This window comes from Aquila chrysaetos, chromosome 15 (assembly GCF_900496995.4).
Source record: "Aquila chrysaetos chrysaetos chromosome 15, bAquChr1.4, whole genome shotgun sequence".
NCBI lineage: Eukaryota > Metazoa > Chordata > Aves > Accipitriformes > Accipitridae > Aquila > Aquila chrysaetos.
In genome coordinates this window covers 29,567,100-29,586,303 of record NC_044018.1, presented here as the reverse complement: position 1 = coordinate 29,586,303, position 19,204 = coordinate 29,567,100, and the positions used below count along the sequence as shown (strand labels likewise).

The 19,204-nt window shown below is 59.9% G+C and overlaps 1 protein-coding gene and 1 long non-coding RNA gene across 5 annotated transcripts; both read left to right on the top strand.

Moving 5' to 3' along the window:
- The first annotated feature begins 1,445 nt into the window (after positions 1 to 1,445).
- LOC115351409 lies at positions 1,446 to 2,540 on the top strand. 2 transcript variants are annotated; one of them, XR_003926786.2, is made up of 3 exons: positions 1,446 to 1,534; positions 1,633 to 1,763; positions 2,254 to 2,540. It is a non-coding gene; the product is annotated as an uncharacterized LOC115351409 (long non-coding RNA). The 2 variants fall into 2 exon arrangements; XR_005934041.1 differs by lacking the exon at positions 1,446 to 1,534 and having other exon boundaries at positions 1,548 to 1,763.
- Positions 2,541 to 9,595: 7,055 nt separating this feature from the next.
- NEUROD4 (neuronal differentiation 4) lies at positions 9,596 to 15,287 on the top strand. 3 transcript variants are annotated; one of them, XM_030037941.2, is made up of 2 exons: positions 9,596 to 9,787; positions 12,633 to 15,287. In XM_030037941.2, exon 2 carries the CDS (start codon positions 12,642 to 12,644, stop codon positions 13,635 to 13,637), a length of 996 nt encoding a protein of 331 aa, XP_029893801.1. In that variant the 5' UTR covers positions 9,596 to 9,787; positions 12,633 to 12,641; the 3' UTR covers positions 13,638 to 15,287. The 3 variants fall into 3 exon arrangements, with proteins under 3 accessions (XP_029893801.1, XP_029893800.1, XP_029893802.1); XM_030037940.2 differs by lacking the exon at positions 9,596 to 9,787 and adding an exon at positions 12,049 to 12,206; XM_030037942.2 differs by lacking the exon at positions 9,596 to 9,787 and adding an exon at positions 12,062 to 12,186.
- The last annotated feature ends 3,917 nt before the right edge of the window (positions 15,288 to 19,204 follow it).

The following is a 19,204-nucleotide window of genomic DNA, read 5'->3' as shown; positions in this document are numbered from 1 at the left end:
GGGGACTGGTGCCAGCTGAGCCCCAGGGACCCATCCCACACGTGGTGGTCCCAGGACACCCACCAGCCCTATGGTCACGGTCTTCAGTCCGTATCTGGCATGGAGACCACCCCGCTGCTTCCCAGGCCTCCTGGGACCCCTCCAACTGCAGGGGCTCAGCTGGATCCAGCTGTGCCCAGCTGTGCCTTTAGCCTGTCCTGCAAAAAACAGACCCCAAGACCCCAACCCACAAGATTTCTCTGTCCCCAAGCTCTCATTCCCCTTACAGGGCTTGAGTGCCAGGCGCTCTGTCCCTCATTAGCAGAGTTCGTTAGCTCCCGGGGCTCTTCCCTCCCCCTTCCCGACTGACACCTGCCACTCAGGCTGCTGGTGGTCCCCAGCTCGGTGTCCCCACTTCTGGTGCAGGGGATGATGATGACGCTCTGGGGAGGTCCTGGTGCTCTGGGTATGAGTAGGGCTGGGACACAAGGTGACATTGGGTGGCTGGGGCGTGCATGGGGACAGGCTGGCCACCCCTGCCACATCCAGCATCTTCTGTCCTCCTTGGGGCTAACGGCTTTCACCCCTTTCCCGTCACTCATCATCGAGGGGGTGGTCACCAGCCCTGGGGAGGGGGGTTCTCCTGCCCAGGGTCTCCTTGTCCCCAGCTGTGGACCACCCTGGCCATGGCCCCGGGTCCAAAATGCAGCTGTGTCTGCCCACCCCCCCACCCCGCATGGAGGTCCTGTGGGGACCGGCGTGTTGGATTTACAGCTCTGACATCCCCCCCTGCTCTGCCAAAAACCTGCCTGTGGCGGGGCTGGGGGGGGGGGGGGGGGGGCTGCCTGGTTGCCATGGCAATGAGGATGATGCTGGCAGCTCCGTGGGAAGCGGGTGATCTTCCCGGGGACATGGGGGAGGAAGAAGCTCTGTGTCTTTTCGGAGTCGTGGGATGCTTCGGAGAGACACGGCTCCATTCGGGATAAGCCTGGAGCGGTCCTGAGAAGGTCTCAGCTCCATGGGGTGCAGCTTGTAGTTGTACCCCCAAATCTGCATGCAACCAGGGCATGCTGCTGAACCAGTGCTTACTGGTTTCCACCTTGGCAGACCAGTGGGAAAAGTCTCATGTCTTTGCTTCTGCTTGGAGGACAGACAAAACCTGGTTGCCCATGACCACCCCATCTTACCTCTCCACCGGTGGTGGGATGTCCTAAATGAATGATTTCCCCCCCAATAAACTCCTTCTAGGAATAAACCCAGCACCTCCTGGAGCAGGCAAATGCCTCATCCCCGTGCGAAGAGCTGCCTCCTCCTCCTCCTCTTGGCTGGCAGCTCTTCCTCCAGTTGGGCTCAGGGGTGCGTGCTGCTGCGCACATCTCACCACCACCTCCCCCCTGGCATTTCTGGGCAGCTTTTTGAGTAAATAAAACTTTTTTTTTTTTTTTTTTTTTGACGGTTTCGCAGGGGAAAGGTGTGTTGTGCAAGCGCATAGGAGCTTTCAGATGGCAAAGTCCACCTCCGAGCTGGCCAAGGGAAGCGTTGGGGGTGGATAAATGTATGCAGTGACAACTCCAGCAGCCACCTCCAGTTTCCCACCGCAGGTGAGATAAATCTCAGCTTAAAAAACAGCTTTTTTTTTTTTTTTTTCCCCAGGAAAAGGCTCCTGACGGGGACGCCGAAAGCTGGGACGTGGCGGCGCTGCCACTCTCCGCAGAGTGGGATGTCCCTGGGGAGACAGCACAAGTTATTCCTGACAGCTCCTCGCCCTGTAATTGTTCCCCGAGGTGGGTTAGTGCGTTATTAGCGATGGATTTGCTGGGGATGGAGTGGAGCTTCAATGAGACTCCGGCTGACAGAGCCCTCCTGGGTTTGTGCTGGGCGGTGTAATTCGGCGTGAAAGGCTCGCTCGTGTTTGCCTATCGCACAAAGCGAGGTGTGGCGTTGTCCCTAAACCTCGAGGATTGACCTTAAAAAGGGACTGGTTTTTCGCTGAGCAGAAAACCTCTGCGCAAAGATGCTCAGGGCTGTAAGGGCCCGGCTGGATGTCACCTCCCGGGAGGTGGTGGCTCCAAAAGACTGAGGGGTTCCCAGTAACTGGAGTGGGGGGCACTGGGAGGGTACTGGATCTGGAGGCCAATGTCCATCCAACAGCTCTGAGGCTTCAGGGCATCTTTTTTTTCTGGATCTGAAGCAGCTGGAGGTGGGAGATGGGTATGGATGTGGTCCCGGGGCGCAGCTCGCAGAGGGTCTTTGGCTCTCCATCCTTTTGAGGAGCAGGCAGATGGCATCAGGAGACACCGCAGTGTCCCAGGACGTCGCCTCCTGCTCCGGTCCCCTCAGAAGAACCCGTGGCCGCAGCCTCCATGTGCAGTTTGAATTTGGAGCTCGGAGCCGTGCTGCGCCTGGAGCCAACCCAGCTGGCTGAGAGACGTCACCGCGATTATTTCAGTTAACTCGATTTACTGCTATTACTGTCAGCCGGACCTAACGACCCGACACGGAGCAGCAGCCCTTAGAGGACCCATTTCTAATTAATTTTAGCTCATAAACTAATTAATGGATTTACTTGTAAATTCTCAGAAAATCCATGTTCCCCGCGAAGAGCAACCCTTGCTCCCCAGGGAGGCCGGGCATCCTTGGGGATGCTCTGCCCTGACCCTGGCGAACATTCCCCTCTGTTCTTCCTCCAGCAAAGTCACCCCTTGGCTGGATCCTGGCGTCCGTAGAGGTGCCCGGACTCCTCTTCCCTAGGGATGCTTTCCCTGAGCCGGCGCAGATCCATACAGCCCTCCCGGGGATGCTAGCAAATCTCTACGTCTGGGTCGGGGCCAAGCTGGACCAGGTGCCGCGGCAGCTCCTCGCCCGTCGTCGGTCCCGAGGGATGGTCCAGGGATGCTCCGGGGGGGACGGCAGCCGGAGGAGAGGGGGCGGCAGCTGGGCGAGGAGGTTGCCAAACGGGCAGAGACGGCGGCTCCCGGCAAAGCCGTGCCCGCAGCTCAACATCTGGGGCCCGTGGTCGCCGTCCAGGCAGCAGTGTCACCGCCTGTGCCAAGGCATCTTCCTCCTCCTCCTCCTCCTCCTCCTCCTCCTCCTGCAGAGCCTGCCCAGGGCCAGGGGGACCCAAGACAAACCGCCAGCCTCTGGGGACTTTGGGGCAGGCTCTGGACAGACCCCAGGAGGGTTTTTGCTGGGATGAATCTGGTCCCAAGAGGCCAGGACCACCGTGCCGATGCCCACACGGGGTCCTTTTGTCCCCACCCTGAGGGTTTAAGGGGTGGAAGTGGCCGCAGGCAGCTGCGGGGGGGGGGTGTCTCTGGGGATGCTGCAGGGGGGCACGCAGGGATGGGGGGGCTGTGCGGTGCACAGGGCAATGCCCATCCCAAAGTCCTGGGCCCTGGGGCTGTGCTGTACCCCATGTTCTGGAACCCCAAATCTCTCCTGTGACCCCAGAACTGTGCTGTACCCCATGTCCTCATCCCCCAAATCAGTCCTGTGACCCCAGAACTGTGCTGTACCCCATGTTCTGGAACCCCAAATCTCTCCTGTGACCCCAGAGCTGTGCTGTACCCCATGTCCTGGCCCCCCAAATCACTCCTGTGACCCCAGGGCTGTGCTGTACCCCATGTCCTGGAACCTTAAATTAGTCCTGTGACCCCGGGGCTGTGCTGTACCCCATGTCCTGGAAACCCAAATCTGTCCTGTGACAACAGGACTGTGCTGTACCCCATGTCCTGGCCCCCCAAATCTGTCCTGTGACCCCAGAACTGTGCTGTACCCCAGGTCCTGGAACCCCAAATCAGTCCTGTGACCCCAGAACTGTGCTGTACCCCACGTCCTGGAACCCCAAATCTGTCCTGTGACCCCAGAACTGTGCTGTACCCCATGTCCTGACCCCCAGATCTGCCCAGCACCCCCAGGACTGTGCTGCCTCCAACCCTACATGCTGGGGGACGCAGAGGTTTGCACAAGCCCTCCCGCTCGAGGATCTCTGCGTGGCCAGGCTCTCATTTCCCCCAAATTTGTGGCGACGCCTGGACGCGGGCCCGGCTCGCACCCCGAGCGGGACGTGGGGTACCCCACGGGGCTGTGGGCTGCTGAGGTTTCTTACCAGCAGATGTCAGCTCCCGCCCGGGGATGCGCAGCCGGCGTTCTCCCAGCTCCACTTCTGGCTCTGCACCCTCACACACGCGTGTGACGGAGCTGCAGCCTTCCCCGGGTGGGAGGTCACGGTCCCCAGGGGCAAGGGGGGGGGGGTCACGCAGCGGCCCCAGGGCCGTGTGTGCCATCACCGCTGCAGCGACCTGCGACAGTCCGTGGCTTTTCCTCTGGGAGCTGGGCAGCTCCCGCTCGTGACTCGGGCCTGTTTGGGGCTGCTCTGCAGACGTCATATAAGAAAATATCTCGTTATTAAAATGACAGCCTGCAGGGGAGGGGCTGGGCGCTGAGCTGAGCATCCCAGGGAGCAGAGTTTTGGAGCAAGCAGAGGAGCAAGGGGAAAATGATGGTGCTGCTTGCAGGCAGCCTGGGAGGGCGAAGGGCTGCCCGGGGCTGGAGACCCCCCCCCACCCCGAGCTGTCGAGGAGTGATGGAGCGGGGCTGGACCAGCACCCCCAGACCATGAGCAGCCCCCGGCCCATGAGCAGATGTCGCCTGAACCCCCGCACGCCCAGCGTCCCCTCCGCCGAATTATGCCAACCTGGGAGCCTTCATTGAGATGCAAAGCAGGGGCTGGGGACGACACGCCGACTGCTCGTCCCAGACACCTGCACCCCGGCAGCGGGTCGGGGTGCTTCGCCTGCACCCCCAGTTTGACGGTGCCCTCCGGGGCACCTCTGTGCAGGAACCGCTGTGCCACGCTGGCTGCCCTCGGCGTGGGGACCCCCAGGACCCTGCCTGGCACGTGCATGCGTGGGGCAGGGGGACTGGGACGTGGTGGGTTGGATCCTGCTCCTCAGCAGCCAGGTTCATGTGTCCCCCAGCCCACCCAGGACACCCCCACTATGAACCTGCTGGTGCGGCCCCGCTCCCAGCAGGAAAAGCCCGTCTCGGGGCTGAGCCTTAGGGGGTTTCTGCCCCAGCAGGGCTGGGGAAAAGGTTCTTTCCCTGCTCTGGTAAACCGTTTTCTGGAGAAGGTGCTGGGCATCGCACCCCTCTCTTTTCCAGAGACCTCTGGCAATGGGGTCCCCACTGAGCCGTGGGGACGTCCTGGCTTCACCCATACTGATGCACCCGGTGATGGCACGGCTGGGGTGTCACTCGCTGTCCCCTGCGTGCGATGGAGATGTCTTCCCTAAATAGGGACCATCCCCAGCATCCCCCAGCTCCGGGGTGTGCCCAGCCCTGCTCTCGGGAGGAGGATGCCTGGGCATCCCTGCCAGCTCCATGGGGCCGGAGGCAACCGGGAATGAATCTGGGCTTTCCCAGCTGTGCCCGCAGCCGCCGCGTCCTGCGGGCAGCCAGGAGCCCAGCGAGCCAGCAGCCGCTCTGGGAACAGCTCCCACGCTTGCTCCTGGGGGGGAACAGCGGGGTAGTGACCCTTCCCTCCCCTCTTGCTGGGGGTACTTGAGCCCCTCTCTGCCTCCCGGTCCATCTGGGCATTCAGCATCCCTCCCACACCTGCCTCCTCGACGGGGGACCAGCCCTGGGCTGGGCAGGGGAAACTGAGGCAGGGAGCCGTGTGAGAGGCTCAGCCCCGTACATCTCCAGAGCACCCTGAAGCATCGGGACACACTACGTGCCCTGTACTCTGTGCCCCATGTCTGGGGGTTTTTGGTGGGGGGGGGGGGAGGAGGCAGCCAGCAGGCAGGAGGAGGGCTGGGGACACGGCTGGTCCCCACAGCGTGTCCCCAACCCCTGACATGTCCCTTCTCCAGTGCCAACAGCCACCAGGATGGTGAAACACCCTCTGCAGCCAACTGGACCCCATGGTTGGGCCACCAGGACAGTGCTCGTGGGGCTTGGGAGACCCCCAAAACGGAGCTGCCGGGGGACCCCAGGGACAGTGTCCCTTTGTCACAGCCCCCCCCCGCCACCTCTCCCCAGTGCCACCATCGCTCAAGTTGACAAACACGGGTCAGCGAGCGCTGGCCGCATCTTCCCCGGCCCCTCGCTGCCCCGCCGGGCCCCCCAGCCCCTGATTTCTCTTTAATTGCATTCCCCAGTGTCATGCAAATCAGCCGTCCCGGGCGCAGCTGCTGGGATTAAATTAGACCCCGTTAATACGCGGTAATTGCGTTTCCGCACAGGCCCAGGAATGCCAGCCCGGGCGTGGGGGCGGTGGGCGGCCGGCACCGGGGCGGCAATCGGCTTTCACAATATTTACTCTGGCAATTACCCTCCCTTCCAGGCCGTGGCCTCTCCGAGGCCAGGGGCTGGCAAGTGGGTTAGGGGACGGAGAGAAATGCTGGGGTGGGCGGCTGTGGCCTGGGGTGCTGGTGGGACACGGGGACAGGGTTGGGATGTATCTCCCCCCTTCTCATCATCCCCAAATTTTGCCCGTTGTATGTGCAGGTTTGTGCCCTGCCCGGAGCATCTGAGTGGTGGCTTCATTTGCTTTCCAGGTGGAGCATCATCGAGGTGGAACATCTCAGGATGGAGCATCATCAAGGTGGAGCATCCTAAGGTGGAGCATCGAGGTGGAGCATCCTAGGGTAGAGCATCGTCAAGGTGGAGCATCATCAACATGGAGCATCCTAGGGTGGAGCATCATCAAGGTGGAGCACTCCAAATCTAGCTCCTTTTGGCAAGTCCTGCAGCCATTGGGACAACCTGCTCCAGGTCCCCCCGAGTCCCCCCCATAGTGCCAGCCCCACCGGGATTGCAGCTTGCCCCCCTCTGTGATCGCAGCCCCAGGATGTGGAGCATCTGAGAAGGATGATGCTTTCAAGGGAGATTTCCTTGCACAGTGCCAGGGAAGGGCGACAGGGTGAGGGACATCTTGCGTGTGACCAACAGATGGGGGTAACGTGGACAAGCTCAGGACCTGCCACATCTTCTCTAGGTGTCACGGGGACAGTGCAGTCTGTTCCTCATGGTCTGCACTGCTCGGAGCCCCACAGCAGAGAGGGAAACTGAGGCTCAGGATGAGCAGGCATGGGTGGGAATATGCTGGGTGATGGGGACCCAAGCCGTGCCCCTGAGCTGAGATGGGTGTGGGGTAATGAGCCGGTGTCCGGAGCCACCAGTGCCTGGGGAATGGAGAGCTGGGGAGGGATGTGGGACGGTGTGAAGGTGATGGGGGGGTGGGATGAGATGTGGGGGACCTGCAGGGCATGGGAGACCTGAGGGGATGACCCCTGAGAGGTGGGAGGGTTAAATGAGGGATGGAGGATGTCTGGGAGGGATGGAAAGACATGGAGGGGGATGAAAGGGCTACGCGGGGGGGCGTTGGGGAGGGGGGGACACAAGGAAAGGACACATGGGGGCGGGAGGCTCGTGGGGTGGACACAGCTTGGGGTTTGGGGTTCACCAGCGTGGCCCTGGTTTGCCGGGGGCTGGATGTGGGGCTGAGCCCAGCTGGTAAACGGTAACGCCTGGCTGCGCTTCCCTCCCGTCCACCTCAGAGACCCCCAGCACCCACCTGGGATGACACCTCCACCCCAGCCGCAGCCCCCCATCCTCTGCCCACCCAGGTCCCCATCCCGGGTTTGCGGTGCCCACCCCAGAGCTGGCGACGGAGGCGGGAACGGGAAGGTTGAACATCTTGCGAGAGCGGTCCCGGGGGGCCAGAACCGCCCGTAACCCCAACAGATGCAAAACCCCCGCACAATGGGATTAGCGAGCGGCACGTGGCCGGGCGCTGAAAAGCGGCGAGGCCGGCAGACAATACACCCGCCATCGCCCCGCTCGCTCCCGGGGGTCATTCCTGCTCCCGGCATCTGAGGGCCACCGCCAACCCCGGGGGAGGTTTCGTCGTGTCTTCCCCCCCCCCTCCTTCGGGCGCCCACCGGCCTCTTTGTGCGGGTGCCCGGACCTGTTGGAGCCATCTGTCAGGGAGGGGACGAAGCCGTCGCCGAGCCGGGCAGTGTGGCAACAGGCAGATTTATTGGCCGCAATCTGTTCCTGCCTGCCCTGCCCGTCCCAGCCTGGCGGTGGGAAGTAAGCCATGAATCCACTAATGAATTAATTAGTATTCCCTGTAATCCCAGGCTGCCAAAGACATGATTGCAAGCGCTCTAAATTAATGTGAAGGGTCCTGCGGGCTGGCGCGTGCGGGGAGGCTCCCACGCAGCGATGCTGAGCTCTGGGATCAGAGTCCGGGCAGGGATGGAGGCGGGGGGGGGACAAGACTTTTGGGGTGCCACCGCTGTCCCCCGCTTCCAGCCCTGCTGTTGCAGAGGGTCCCAGCCCAGCCCCTTCCCCAGGCCAGGGGGCAGAGCATGGCAACCCGTAATGCCCGTCCCTTAATTAATGGGGGGGTCTTTTTCCATCGCCCCCTCTCATCGGCCGGGGGCTGTGGAGCCTGGGGCCCCTTCTCTTGTCTGAGCGGCAGAGAGCTCAGCCGGGCCCCTTCTGGCCCTACCAGCCACTAATTACTCCCCCTTGCACTCTCATTACAGCTGGGAGGGAGCTACGGCCCCCGCACCCACCCCCAGCACCTGGGCCGGAGCCAGCATTGCCCAGGGCCTGCCCCCCCCGGCTCTCCCCGGCACCGGCATCGCCACGGCAGTGCCCGGCCAAGGGGGGTGGTGGGTGATGATGCCCGAGTCTGAGACCCCGGCAGCCCCGTGTCACTGTCACATCATGCTTGGCCGTGCCCTGTCGGATGGGGACCCCCTGGGGGACTCCCCCCGTGGAGGGAGCTGTGTTGGCAGGGTCTGTCCTGGTGCTGGGCAAGCTGGGGTGCTCATCCAGGGGTGCCCATCCATGGGTGCCCATCCAGGGGTGCTCATCTAGAGATGCCCATCTTAAGGTGTTCATCCCAGGGTGCTCATCCAAGGGTGCTGGTCCAGGGATGCTGATCCACAGATGCTCACCCAAGGGTGCCCATCTAGGGTTGCCCATCAAGGGGCACCCATCCAGAGGCACCCATCTAGGAGTGTCCATCCAGGGGTGCCCATCGGGGGGTGCTCATTGAGGATGTTCATCTAGGGATGCCCATCCTAGGGTGCTCATGCAAGGGTGCTGATCCAGGGACACTCACCCAAGGGTGCTCCTCCAGGGGTGCTCATCGAGGGATGCCTATCCTAGGGTGTTCATCCCAGGGTGCTCATCCAAGGGTGCTGGTCCAGGGATGCTCATCCAGGGATGCTGATCCAGGGATGCTCACCCAAGGGTGCCCATCAAGGGTCACCCATCTAGGAGCGTCCATCCAGGGGTGCTCATCTAGAGATGCCCATCCTAGGGTGTTCATCTGCTCATCCAAGGGTGCTGCTCCAGGGGTGCCGATCCAGGGATACTCACCCAAGGGTGCCGATCCAGGGGACCCGGCCAGCGTACCCGCTCGAGGATGCTTGTCTAGGGACACCCATCCAAGGTTGCCCAGGGACCGGGGGTGCCCACCGGGGGGGGGGGGACACGCATCCAGGGGTGCCCGGGGTTGCCGTCGGGGCCCCGGTGGGGTGGCGGGAGGAGCCGGGCTCGGCCACCTCCCCCCCGTGGGAGGAGCCACGCGTGGTCCGCGACCGGGCAGGAGCCGCCGGCAGAGCGGAGCTCTCAAAACCGGCCGACAGCGGAGCTGCCCCGCTCCCGGTGCCGCTCCCGGTGCCGCTCCCGGTACCGCCACCGCCGCGGGAGCTGCCCGCGCCCCCGGGGCTGGAGGCACCATGCGTCCGGGCAAGTGACAACGGGGACTCGCTCCGGTACCCAGGTAAGGGCGGACCGGGACCCCCGGGGGTGTTTGGGGACCCGAAGGGACGTGTCGACCCCTTCGACGGGGCTCCCGGTTCCCCGGGCCACCCTCCGGGACGGTGGAAGGGGCGGGGGGGGGGTCTGCCCCGACGGCGGAGCAGTGGGACCCCGTCCCGGGGGGACTCTGCGCCTTTCGAGGGGTGCGGGGCGACGGGTGGGATGGAGCCGGTGGTCCCGAGCTCCAGCCGCCCTCCCCGCCCCGGTTCCCCGCAGCCGTCGGGGATGGAGCCGTAGCCCCGGGGCCGGGGGGGGGGACACCCCGGTGCTGGGGGGGGGTCTTCCCTGCCTCGGAACTGGGCACTGGCTGGCAGCGGGGCCGGCCACCCTTGGCCACGTCGGGGCTAGGTTTTTGCTGGGGCTGGAGGTGATGAAGGTGAAGGAGGTGATGAAGGAGCTGCCCCAAATCCCGGCTTTTGTTAATCCGCTCCTGGGGGGGGGGGCAGCCCGGGGAGGGCAGCCCGGTCAGGGTACCCGGTGGTCTGCAAGCACAGCCCCTTCCCCAGCTAGTCCTGCCCGGGGCTGGGACCCCAGCAGGGAGGAAAGCAGCATCCCTCACCTTCCTCCTCCTTTTCCAGGTCTGTGTGGTTGCTGCAGGACTGCCCTTCAGCAGATTCCCCCCCTCCGAAAAAATGTCAGCCCATCCTCTCTCCCCTGCCCCAGTTGGCTGAGGGTGGGACTGGGACCATGAGTGGGACTGGGAGCTCTGGGCATCCCCTGGTTCAGGACTCAGCTGACACCGTGTCCCCAAAGCCACCTCGTTGGCTGTGCTGGAGCTGATGGAGCAGCTGTAGGGTTTTAATCCGCCCTGCAGCCAGAGCCCACTGGCTCCACGTACAGCTGGGCCACATCCTGCTGCGTTCCCAGGCAGGATACGGTGCAGAGGTCTCAAGTAAATCCTAATTTTCATGGTCTGCTTGGGGGTGTCTTGATCCGCTTGCCCCTCTCCATGATGAATTCCGAGCCCCAGCTGCCCACTTTGACCCTGGCTCTCATGCCAGCACCTTTCCTGCATCCCCGTCCCCAGCCCTCTGTGTTTCTTCGGCTTTGGGTGGCCGTGTCTGGGGTCAGGGTCTACGTGCCAGGGGCTGTGCAGGGCTGGAGTTGGTGAGTCTTTGTCCTGAACCAACTGTCCTCCTTTGGGGGATTGAGTCCATTGGAAGGAAACCAGTGGAGGGCTAAAACCCAGTTCCTGGTCCTACAGGAAAGGAGAGGGAATTGAACCCACTTGTTTCGGGATGGGAGCTCGGTGCCTGGTGACACAAAGGGAAAGAGAGCATCTGCCTCTGCTCTGAGCTGAGCCATCCCTACTTGAGAATTAAATTTTCAAGCCTGCTACGGCAGGCTTTTTCCTGCAATGGGTTTTTTGTGGTTCTTTTAGACAATGTGGGCTGGAGATGTTTGAAAATGAAAGGTATCCAAAATAATGGGCTGGATAAACTTCCCATTCCACAGTGGGTTCCCACCGTCTCCTTACTTGGGAAACTGGGAAACTACCAGAGTGACTTCATCAGGCAATTCCCTCTCTTTCTACTCCCCCCCCCCCCCCCCCCCCCCCCCTTTTAAAATATCAGTATTCTGGAGAAAGAGAGCAAAATCCCTACAAATTCAAACTGGATTTTCAAAAAGACAACCTCTGGAAACATTTCCATGGGAATACTGCACCACAAAGTGCAGGGAAGGGGGGAAGACACTGAGCTCGCTCCTTGAACAGAGCCCCAAACCTGGTGATTTTCTTCTGGGATGGATTCTGGTGGACAAGACCAGCAAGGGATGAGAGCTGCAGGCAGGGATGCTGCATTTGGGACAGGTCCCCAAGGGTGGAGTGAAAGTAACCCTCAGACTGCAGCCTGGAGGGGTTTTGGAGCAGATCTGAAGCTGTTTCTGGGCTGCTCTCAGCACACAAGGTAGGTGCAGCCCTGCGGTCCCACCAGGATGCTGGCAGAAAGTATTTGGACCCGCTCCATCCCCGCTTAGCCAAACCCATCCATTCGTCCCAAAGATGGTCCTTCACCACCTTCGCCCACCAGATTTCCCAGCATCTGACAGACCCCTATTACTCTGCCGAAGAGCTAATTGGGGCCACATGGTCCTCTGGGGATACGATGGCTGTGCGCAGCAATTAACACCCTAATCCAGCCCTCAAGCCCCATCACGCATATTAAAAGTGGGATTTTCCAATGGGGTGGACAGGGGCAGTGGAGCCAGGGCTTGGGCAGCACACTTTCAGCAAAGCTGCTTAGATGCTAAGCTTTATTAAATGAGTCAGGCACGATGACAGGATTTGGGGAGCTGATTAACATGAAACCTAGGCTGGTTTGTGCGGTGTGACTGCATTCGTTATGGCAGAGGGAAACGAAGGTTCAAGCAAATGTGCTCGGGTTAGAAGAGCTCAGGCAGGAAAATCTCCAGAGGCAGCTCAGCAGAGGACCTTTAGTTTCAGGCTCCCTTTTGCAACCCACAATGTGACAATCAGGGTTGAAGCCATGAGGGGAGGGACTCATGACTGGGAATAATCCCAAAATTGAATTGCTGGAGACCCTGAGCCCTGGAAAAGAGCTGATGGGCCCCAGGGAGAGGCTTCAGTGGCTCCCCCAAAAATTCAGCAGAAATTATTGTAGATAGCTAAATAGGTAGATGATGGATAAATAGATTCTGTAGGTACCACTGGTGGACAGAAAGCAGTTGATGCTTCTGGAAGATGATTTTGACGTCAGTTCTTAATGCCCTCAGTTCTTAATGCCCTCAACATGTTGAGCAACTCTCCTGCTGGAATTCGTTAACGTCTCCTTGTCCCTTTGTTGCAGAGATCAGAGATGACCAAGACGTATGCCAAGCCCAAAGAGATGGCGGAGCTTGTGAGCACCCAAGCCTGGATGGACGAAACGTTGAGCTCCAAAGATGAGCTGAAGGAAGAGGACAGCAGGCAAGGTCCTTTTGGATTGATGTCTGGCTTGAATGAAGAGCATGACAGCATTGAGGAAGAAGAGGAGGAAGAGGATGATGGGGAAAAGCCGAAGAGAAGAGGACCAAAGAAGAAGAAAATGACCAAGGCGAGGCTGGAGCGGTTCAGGGCCCGGCGGGTGAAGGCCAATGCCCGGGAGCGCACACGGATGCACGGTCTGAATGATGCTCTTGACAACCTGAGGAGGGTGATGCCCTGCTACTCCAAGACTCAGAAATTGTCCAAGATTGAGACACTGAGGCTTGCAAGGAACTACATCTGGGCTCTGTCTGAGGTGCTCGAAACGGGGCAGACTCCTGAAGGGAAGAGCTTTGTGGAGATGCTCTGCAAGGGCTTGTCCCAGCCCACCAGCAACCTGGTGGCTGGCTGTCTGCAGCTGGGACCGCAGACCTTGTTCCTGGAGAAGCATGAAGAAAAGTCCCCGGTGTGTGAATCGGCCATATCCAGCCACTCCTTCACCTACCAGTCCCCGGGGCTCCCAAGCCCACCCTATGGGACCATGGAAACACATCTGCTGCATTTAAAGCCTCCGACCTTCAAGAGCTTGGTGGATGCTTCCTTTGGAAACCATCCCTCTGACTGCACCACTCCCCCCTATGAGGGTCCCCTGACGCCGCCCCTGAGCATCAGCGGGAACTTCTCCTTGAAGCAAGATGGGTCTCCAGACCTGGATAAATCCTACACCTTCATGGCCCACTATCCCTCAGTCAGCCTGGCTGGAGCACATGGACATGCCTCTCACTTCCAAAACACAGTGCCCCGCTACGAGATCCCCATAGACATGAGCTATGAGTCCTACCCACACCACGTGGCCGGGCCTCAGCTCAACGCCATCTTCAACGAATAGCAAAGCAGAGTTAGACCCAAATTCTTGATGCAGAGAGAAGTTCAGCTGCATCGTGGAACTGTTTCTAGAACGGACACAACTGGAGTGAGGATATCACCACTACGGGGTGAGAGACTTCTGAGCATCTCTGCAGGACATCGCTGTGGAAGGTTCAGCTGGCCCTCCTGTCCTCTCCCAACACGTCTGCACTGGTGCCACCTTGCTGATTTCTGAGCTGTCCCCAGGAGCCACGTGAACCCTTCCCGACAGCTGAACTCTGAGCAGCCACCGCTGAAAGCTGAGCTGTTGCCTCCCGCTCCCTCTCCCCCAGAGATGCTCATGAAGGTGGCTTCACCCTGCAGGACTTTCTGCCCGAACGCACTCCAGCACTTGGGATCCGCCATTGCCAAGATGTTACGGCTTCTTTTCCTCCCTCCTTGGGGTGGTGGGGCATGGGCACACCTCTGTCTCGCATCACGTGGAGACAAGCCCCTCCTGCCCCTTGGGATGACCAGTTCTCCTTCCACACGGTCTGATGGGGTCGTGGTTTTCCCAGTCCAGCCATGCCCAGGCAGGCTGGCAGAGGTGGGAATGATCTGGACCGCTCGCAGAAGACCAACACGGTTGCTCCTCCTTGAAGCTTCCCACCCAACGGAGAACCTTATCCTTGCTGCCACCGTATCATCCAGGGATGGCATGGTCCAGCCAGGCTCAGAGCTTCTCCGTGATGATCCCTCCACCGCTCTGCTCCTGTGCTGAGCCCTGCTGCCCGTCCTCTCCTCAGCCTCAGACCTTGCCTGTGCCCTACAATCAGCATGAGATTATCAGCACACAGATCTTGAAACCTCGTTAAGGGACTGTTGATCTTTCAGAGCACAAATATCCCGGCTGGATGAGGAGCTCTCAGCTGAACCCTTGCCCCCGACCAGGGCCACATCTTCTTACGGTTTGTAGTGTTATTTATCATGATCTGTGTCCTGAAGACATCCTGCCAAAGGAAGTGTGTCTTAATTTCCTGTTTTATTTATTATTTACTGTGTGTGGGGGGGTCTAATTTATTTCCTTCCATTTTACATGAAATGTGGAATGTGCTAAATAACCTCCTCATTTTCCAATTGACTTCCAAGTGCTTAGTTGGAGTTAGCTTTGTGGAGACGTGTGGTTTTTGCAGTGCTGTTGCTCCAGGATTATTTATTAGCCATTATTTATTTAATTTATTTTCTTCCTGCCCTCACGGTCTATTTTCTGTTGATGAAACCAAGTATTTAACCAAGGGGTTACATATTTAATGTTGAAGTACATATTTAACATGGCCATTTCTTGGATTTCGGAGGCTGATTGTGCCCAGCAGCTCCCAACTCATCCCTTGTATTTCTATATGAGCAATAACTTTTAAAGGCTATGCAACTATTTTTGTTTTCAAGAAAATCCAGGCAACTATTTTTGATGTCCCACTGGCCTTGCGAGCCCGGCTGGCCAAACCTCCCTGTTTTGCAGAGGTGTTTTGTATAGAGTTGGGAATTTGGAGATGACTTGAGCTCCAGGGGTCCCTCCCAGCCCCTGGGTCCTGGGGCTTCTTCCCTTTTGTACTGAGAGCAAATGTTTATCCTTTTGTAAAGAAAGCAGAATTGGGTTTTTAGCTCAAATAAAGTTGTGGTCTTGTTTCAAGCAGCATCGCCCCAGGGCTGTCGTCTCCTTTTCTGTGGTCTTGAGCATGGTGGTGGTGGTGAGGGGTTGCTTGGGGGGAAGCAGATGACCCGTGCTGGGGTCCAGCTGGGATCCCTGACCCGAGGGCTTGGCTGCTGGTGGCTAGTGCTGGCCATGGGACCAGCACTGGCCAATGGGACTCCCTGGGAAGGGACTCCCTGGGAAGGTCATCTCCAGAGGCATGGGGGGTGATGGGTGGCGGTGGGCTCAGCTGCGGGGCGAGGGTGGGTGCGTTTTAACATGGAGCTGCTGCTGGCTCTGCCCCGGGGCTCTGCCTGTCTGGCCCCGGCTTTCATGGGATGCACGTCAAGAACACATGCTCACACAGGCATAGACACACACGCAAACATGCACCGTCACACACACGTGCTGCCCCAGACACGCACACATGTGTGCACCTACATGGATGTGCCCATACAGGCACGCACACACGAACGTGACGCGCACACGCACAGACGCGTGCAGGCAACCCTTTGCACGTGTGCACGCTGACGCACCGCGCACATACATGCCGACGCGTTGTCCTGTGCAGGTCTGCGTGTGCGCACGCTCTTGTGAGCAATGCCTAAATGCGCACGTGGAGACGTGCACGTGCAAGCACACGCGGGTCGGCTCCGCGCCGTGCAGAGACATTGGGACGCGTCCCGCCTGCTCCGTGAAAGCAAGGCACAGGGGACGTGGGCGTCCTGACTTCACCCCCTCTACGCCGTCCCCCCGACCGAGAGCGGGGGTGTGCGTGACTCTGCCCCAACAGCACCCATGAGTCCTCATTTCCCAGCTGCGCTAAAAACCCCAAACAGCTTCTGGCTGCCATCGAAACCTCTCCTCCCCGCGGCCCCTCGCACGGGGACCCCACGCTCCACGTGTCCTCGCACAGCTCAGTGCCTCTCCGTCCCCCCAGCCTCGCACGCCGGCTGCTGCCGGGAGTCCGGTGGGAACTGCCGAGTGCCTCGTCCCCGCAAGCTGTGCCCGGCACGTGGCTGGCCCGTGCGGGGCGAGGGGCTCTCTGGGGGGACCCGCAGCTGCAGCCGTGCTGCAAAGGGCTGGGGGAGATGCTGCGGCTCCGAGCTGGGACAGGGTTGAGCCGCACGGGAGGTGTGAGCAGGGCAGGGGGCTGGCGAGGAGAGGGGATCTCGTATATTTTGGATATTAGGAAAAATTTCTTTACTGAGAGGGTTGTCAGGCATTGGAACAGGCTGCCCAGGGAAGTGGTTGAGTCACCGTCCCTGGAGGTGTTCAAAAAGCGCGTAGACGGGGTACTCCAGAACACGGTTTAGTGGGCATGGATGATGGTTGGACTCGATGATCATGAAGGTCTTTTCCAACCTAAATGATTCTATGATTCTATTCTATGATTCTACGTGTGTGTCCCCCAGCAAGCGGGGAGTGGGCTGGAGATGCACCTACCTGGGGATGGGTCTTATCCTGCCCCGGTCTGTGCCGTGGGCTGGGAGTTATTGCAGCCTGTGGAAGCAGGGAGACCCTTGCCAGCACGTATGCACGACATATATATGCACACGCACATCCAAAACACTCCAACGCTTACACACGTATGCGCGCAGGGACAGCTGCACGCACAAATAAATGAGTACAACATCTGTGTGGGCACACACAGGCTCACGACCCTCCTGCACGGCGCTGTGCTGGATACCTACGGCCGTGCACAAACGCGCGCGCGTGCACGCAAACCCACACGCCTCCCTTACACCCACACCCCGGGCACCTCCGGACACGCACGCGTGTGCGAGCACCCACAAACACATCCCCGATGGCAGCGTGACCCTTACACCGATGCTCCGGGAGCAGCGGGATAAGGACAGCGGCTGGCTGCCCGCTGGTGCCAGGGTCCAGCTGTGCCCCCGGGCCCCCCCCTTCCCAGTCCGCCCCCCCCGGCCCTTTGCTTGCTGGCCAGTGGCCAAGCCCTGCTCTGTGCCAGGTCCCCCAGGCGCGTGTGTGCCCGACAGCAGGGGAATCGCCCCTTCCAGCAGCCCCAGCCTGTGCCAAGAGGGCAGGGAATTGTGCCAGGCTGGGGCAAACACTGCCCCGCTCCTGCTCTGCCACCCCCCCCCGCCCCGCCTGGGGGGGCTGCGTGTGTGCACGGGCGTGCGAGAGCACAGCTGGCCCCCCCCGGTACGTGTGCGGGGGGCGAGGGAATACCCCAGTGTGTGTGCACGCAGGGTGAGCAGTCCATGAGGAGCCCCGGGGTTGTGGCTCCGCTGGCTGGCACTTGGGCTTGTTTAAATCCCCCGTGTCTCTGCAGGACGCGGGGGCTTGGCACTGGTGAGGCTGCTGGGATGGTGTGGAGCTGAGAACTGACGTGCTCGCTGCACCACACGCTCCCCACCACTGGCATAGCCTGGGAGCCGATGGTGGCCCAGGTGAGGTCCCTCTCCACCCCATGCCTCGGTGGGTTCCTGCAGCTCCCCCCCCCCCCCCACCTCCTCCCAGTGTGGGGGGAGGCTGGGAGAGATCCCACAGCTGGGGCAGGGGGACGGGGCAGGCAGGGTCTGGGTGCTGGGAAGGGCACCTGGGACAGTAACCCCACTTCTCACCAGCCCTAGTGAAGACCCACAGAAACACTGTGGTGCCCAGGAGCTGAGTCCGTCAGCTGCACTTAGGTAGCCTTGATGACTAATTAGCATCTAGGACAAAGGAGCCCTTGTTAAAGACTCTCCCCTTCCTACAAGATGACACAGATGGGATTAGAGGATGCTCTTTCTCCTGGAAGAAGGACCAGGGAGGCTGGAGCAGCTATTGGGAACCTCTGATGGTCCATCGTCTTCTCATGCTCCAGCTCCTGCATCTCCAATAGCTGGGTGAGCATCGGTTTTGGATGCAGAGCAGAGACAGCTCCGGACATCTCTTGGACTTCTAAAGCTTTGCTTTAACTCCACCAAGGTCTCCATCTGGGTCCATGTGGAGGTCGGCTTGGATGGCAGAGCCAGACCCTCTCTGGCACCCCAGCAGCCAGCCCCATCCTTGGGGGACCTGGCCGAAAACCAGGACTCTTTTTTTTAAGGATACTGGAAGGAGAAAGCTGTCTGGGGAACGTGCAAGCTGAAGGATGACCATCAGATCTGAAAAGGCCAGCTGGGAACAACCTCCTACACCGTCCCTCCCTTGGCAGGTGGAGAAGACCCCAAGGGAGGGATGCTTCATCCCCCATCCCACATGAGGTATTGCCATGGCAGCGGTTGGGGCATCCAGCACCAGTTGGACACATGGCTTGGTCAACAGTGGTGGTGTCCATGGAATGGGTCTCCCCACCTTTGGGAAAACCACAGTTGGGAGCAACACTTTGCTCCGAGGGTCCTGACTCCAAGTCGCCCTGGTTTCCACAGTGGGGTGGGAGTGCCCAGAGCTCTATAATTGCTAAGTCTTTTTAAACCCCAGATTTAAAAGCTGTAATTCTGATATTGTTTGTAATCTGATAACACTGTGAGCCACTGAGCTCCTAATGTGCCCAGCTTGGGAAACCACAAGGATTTTCCCACTAAGCCGAAATATCAGACTGTTGATTCTTGAGTTAATCGTCTTTTCCCCCTTGGGGACATCAGATTTTGGCAACTAACTTTCTTGCTGATTAGTGTGGGACAGTGGGAGAGGAGCCATGCGTGGCCCCAAGAGGATCAACGTGGTAGCACCATGCTTGACCCTGGGGAAAATGGGATGTGCCAGGACGCAGCTTGTCTGCACCCAGCAGGCATCGAGGGTTAAATTGGGCTTGTGCAAAGCCGTGACCCCCAGGCTCACGCTGTGTGTTGGAAACCAACCCACCATTTACATGTTTGCAGCCTTCAGGACCAGTCTCTTCTTTCCATGAGTCCAAGCTGTTGCTCCTGGACATGGTTGTGCAGGTGGGTAACTCCTGTGCATGGGCT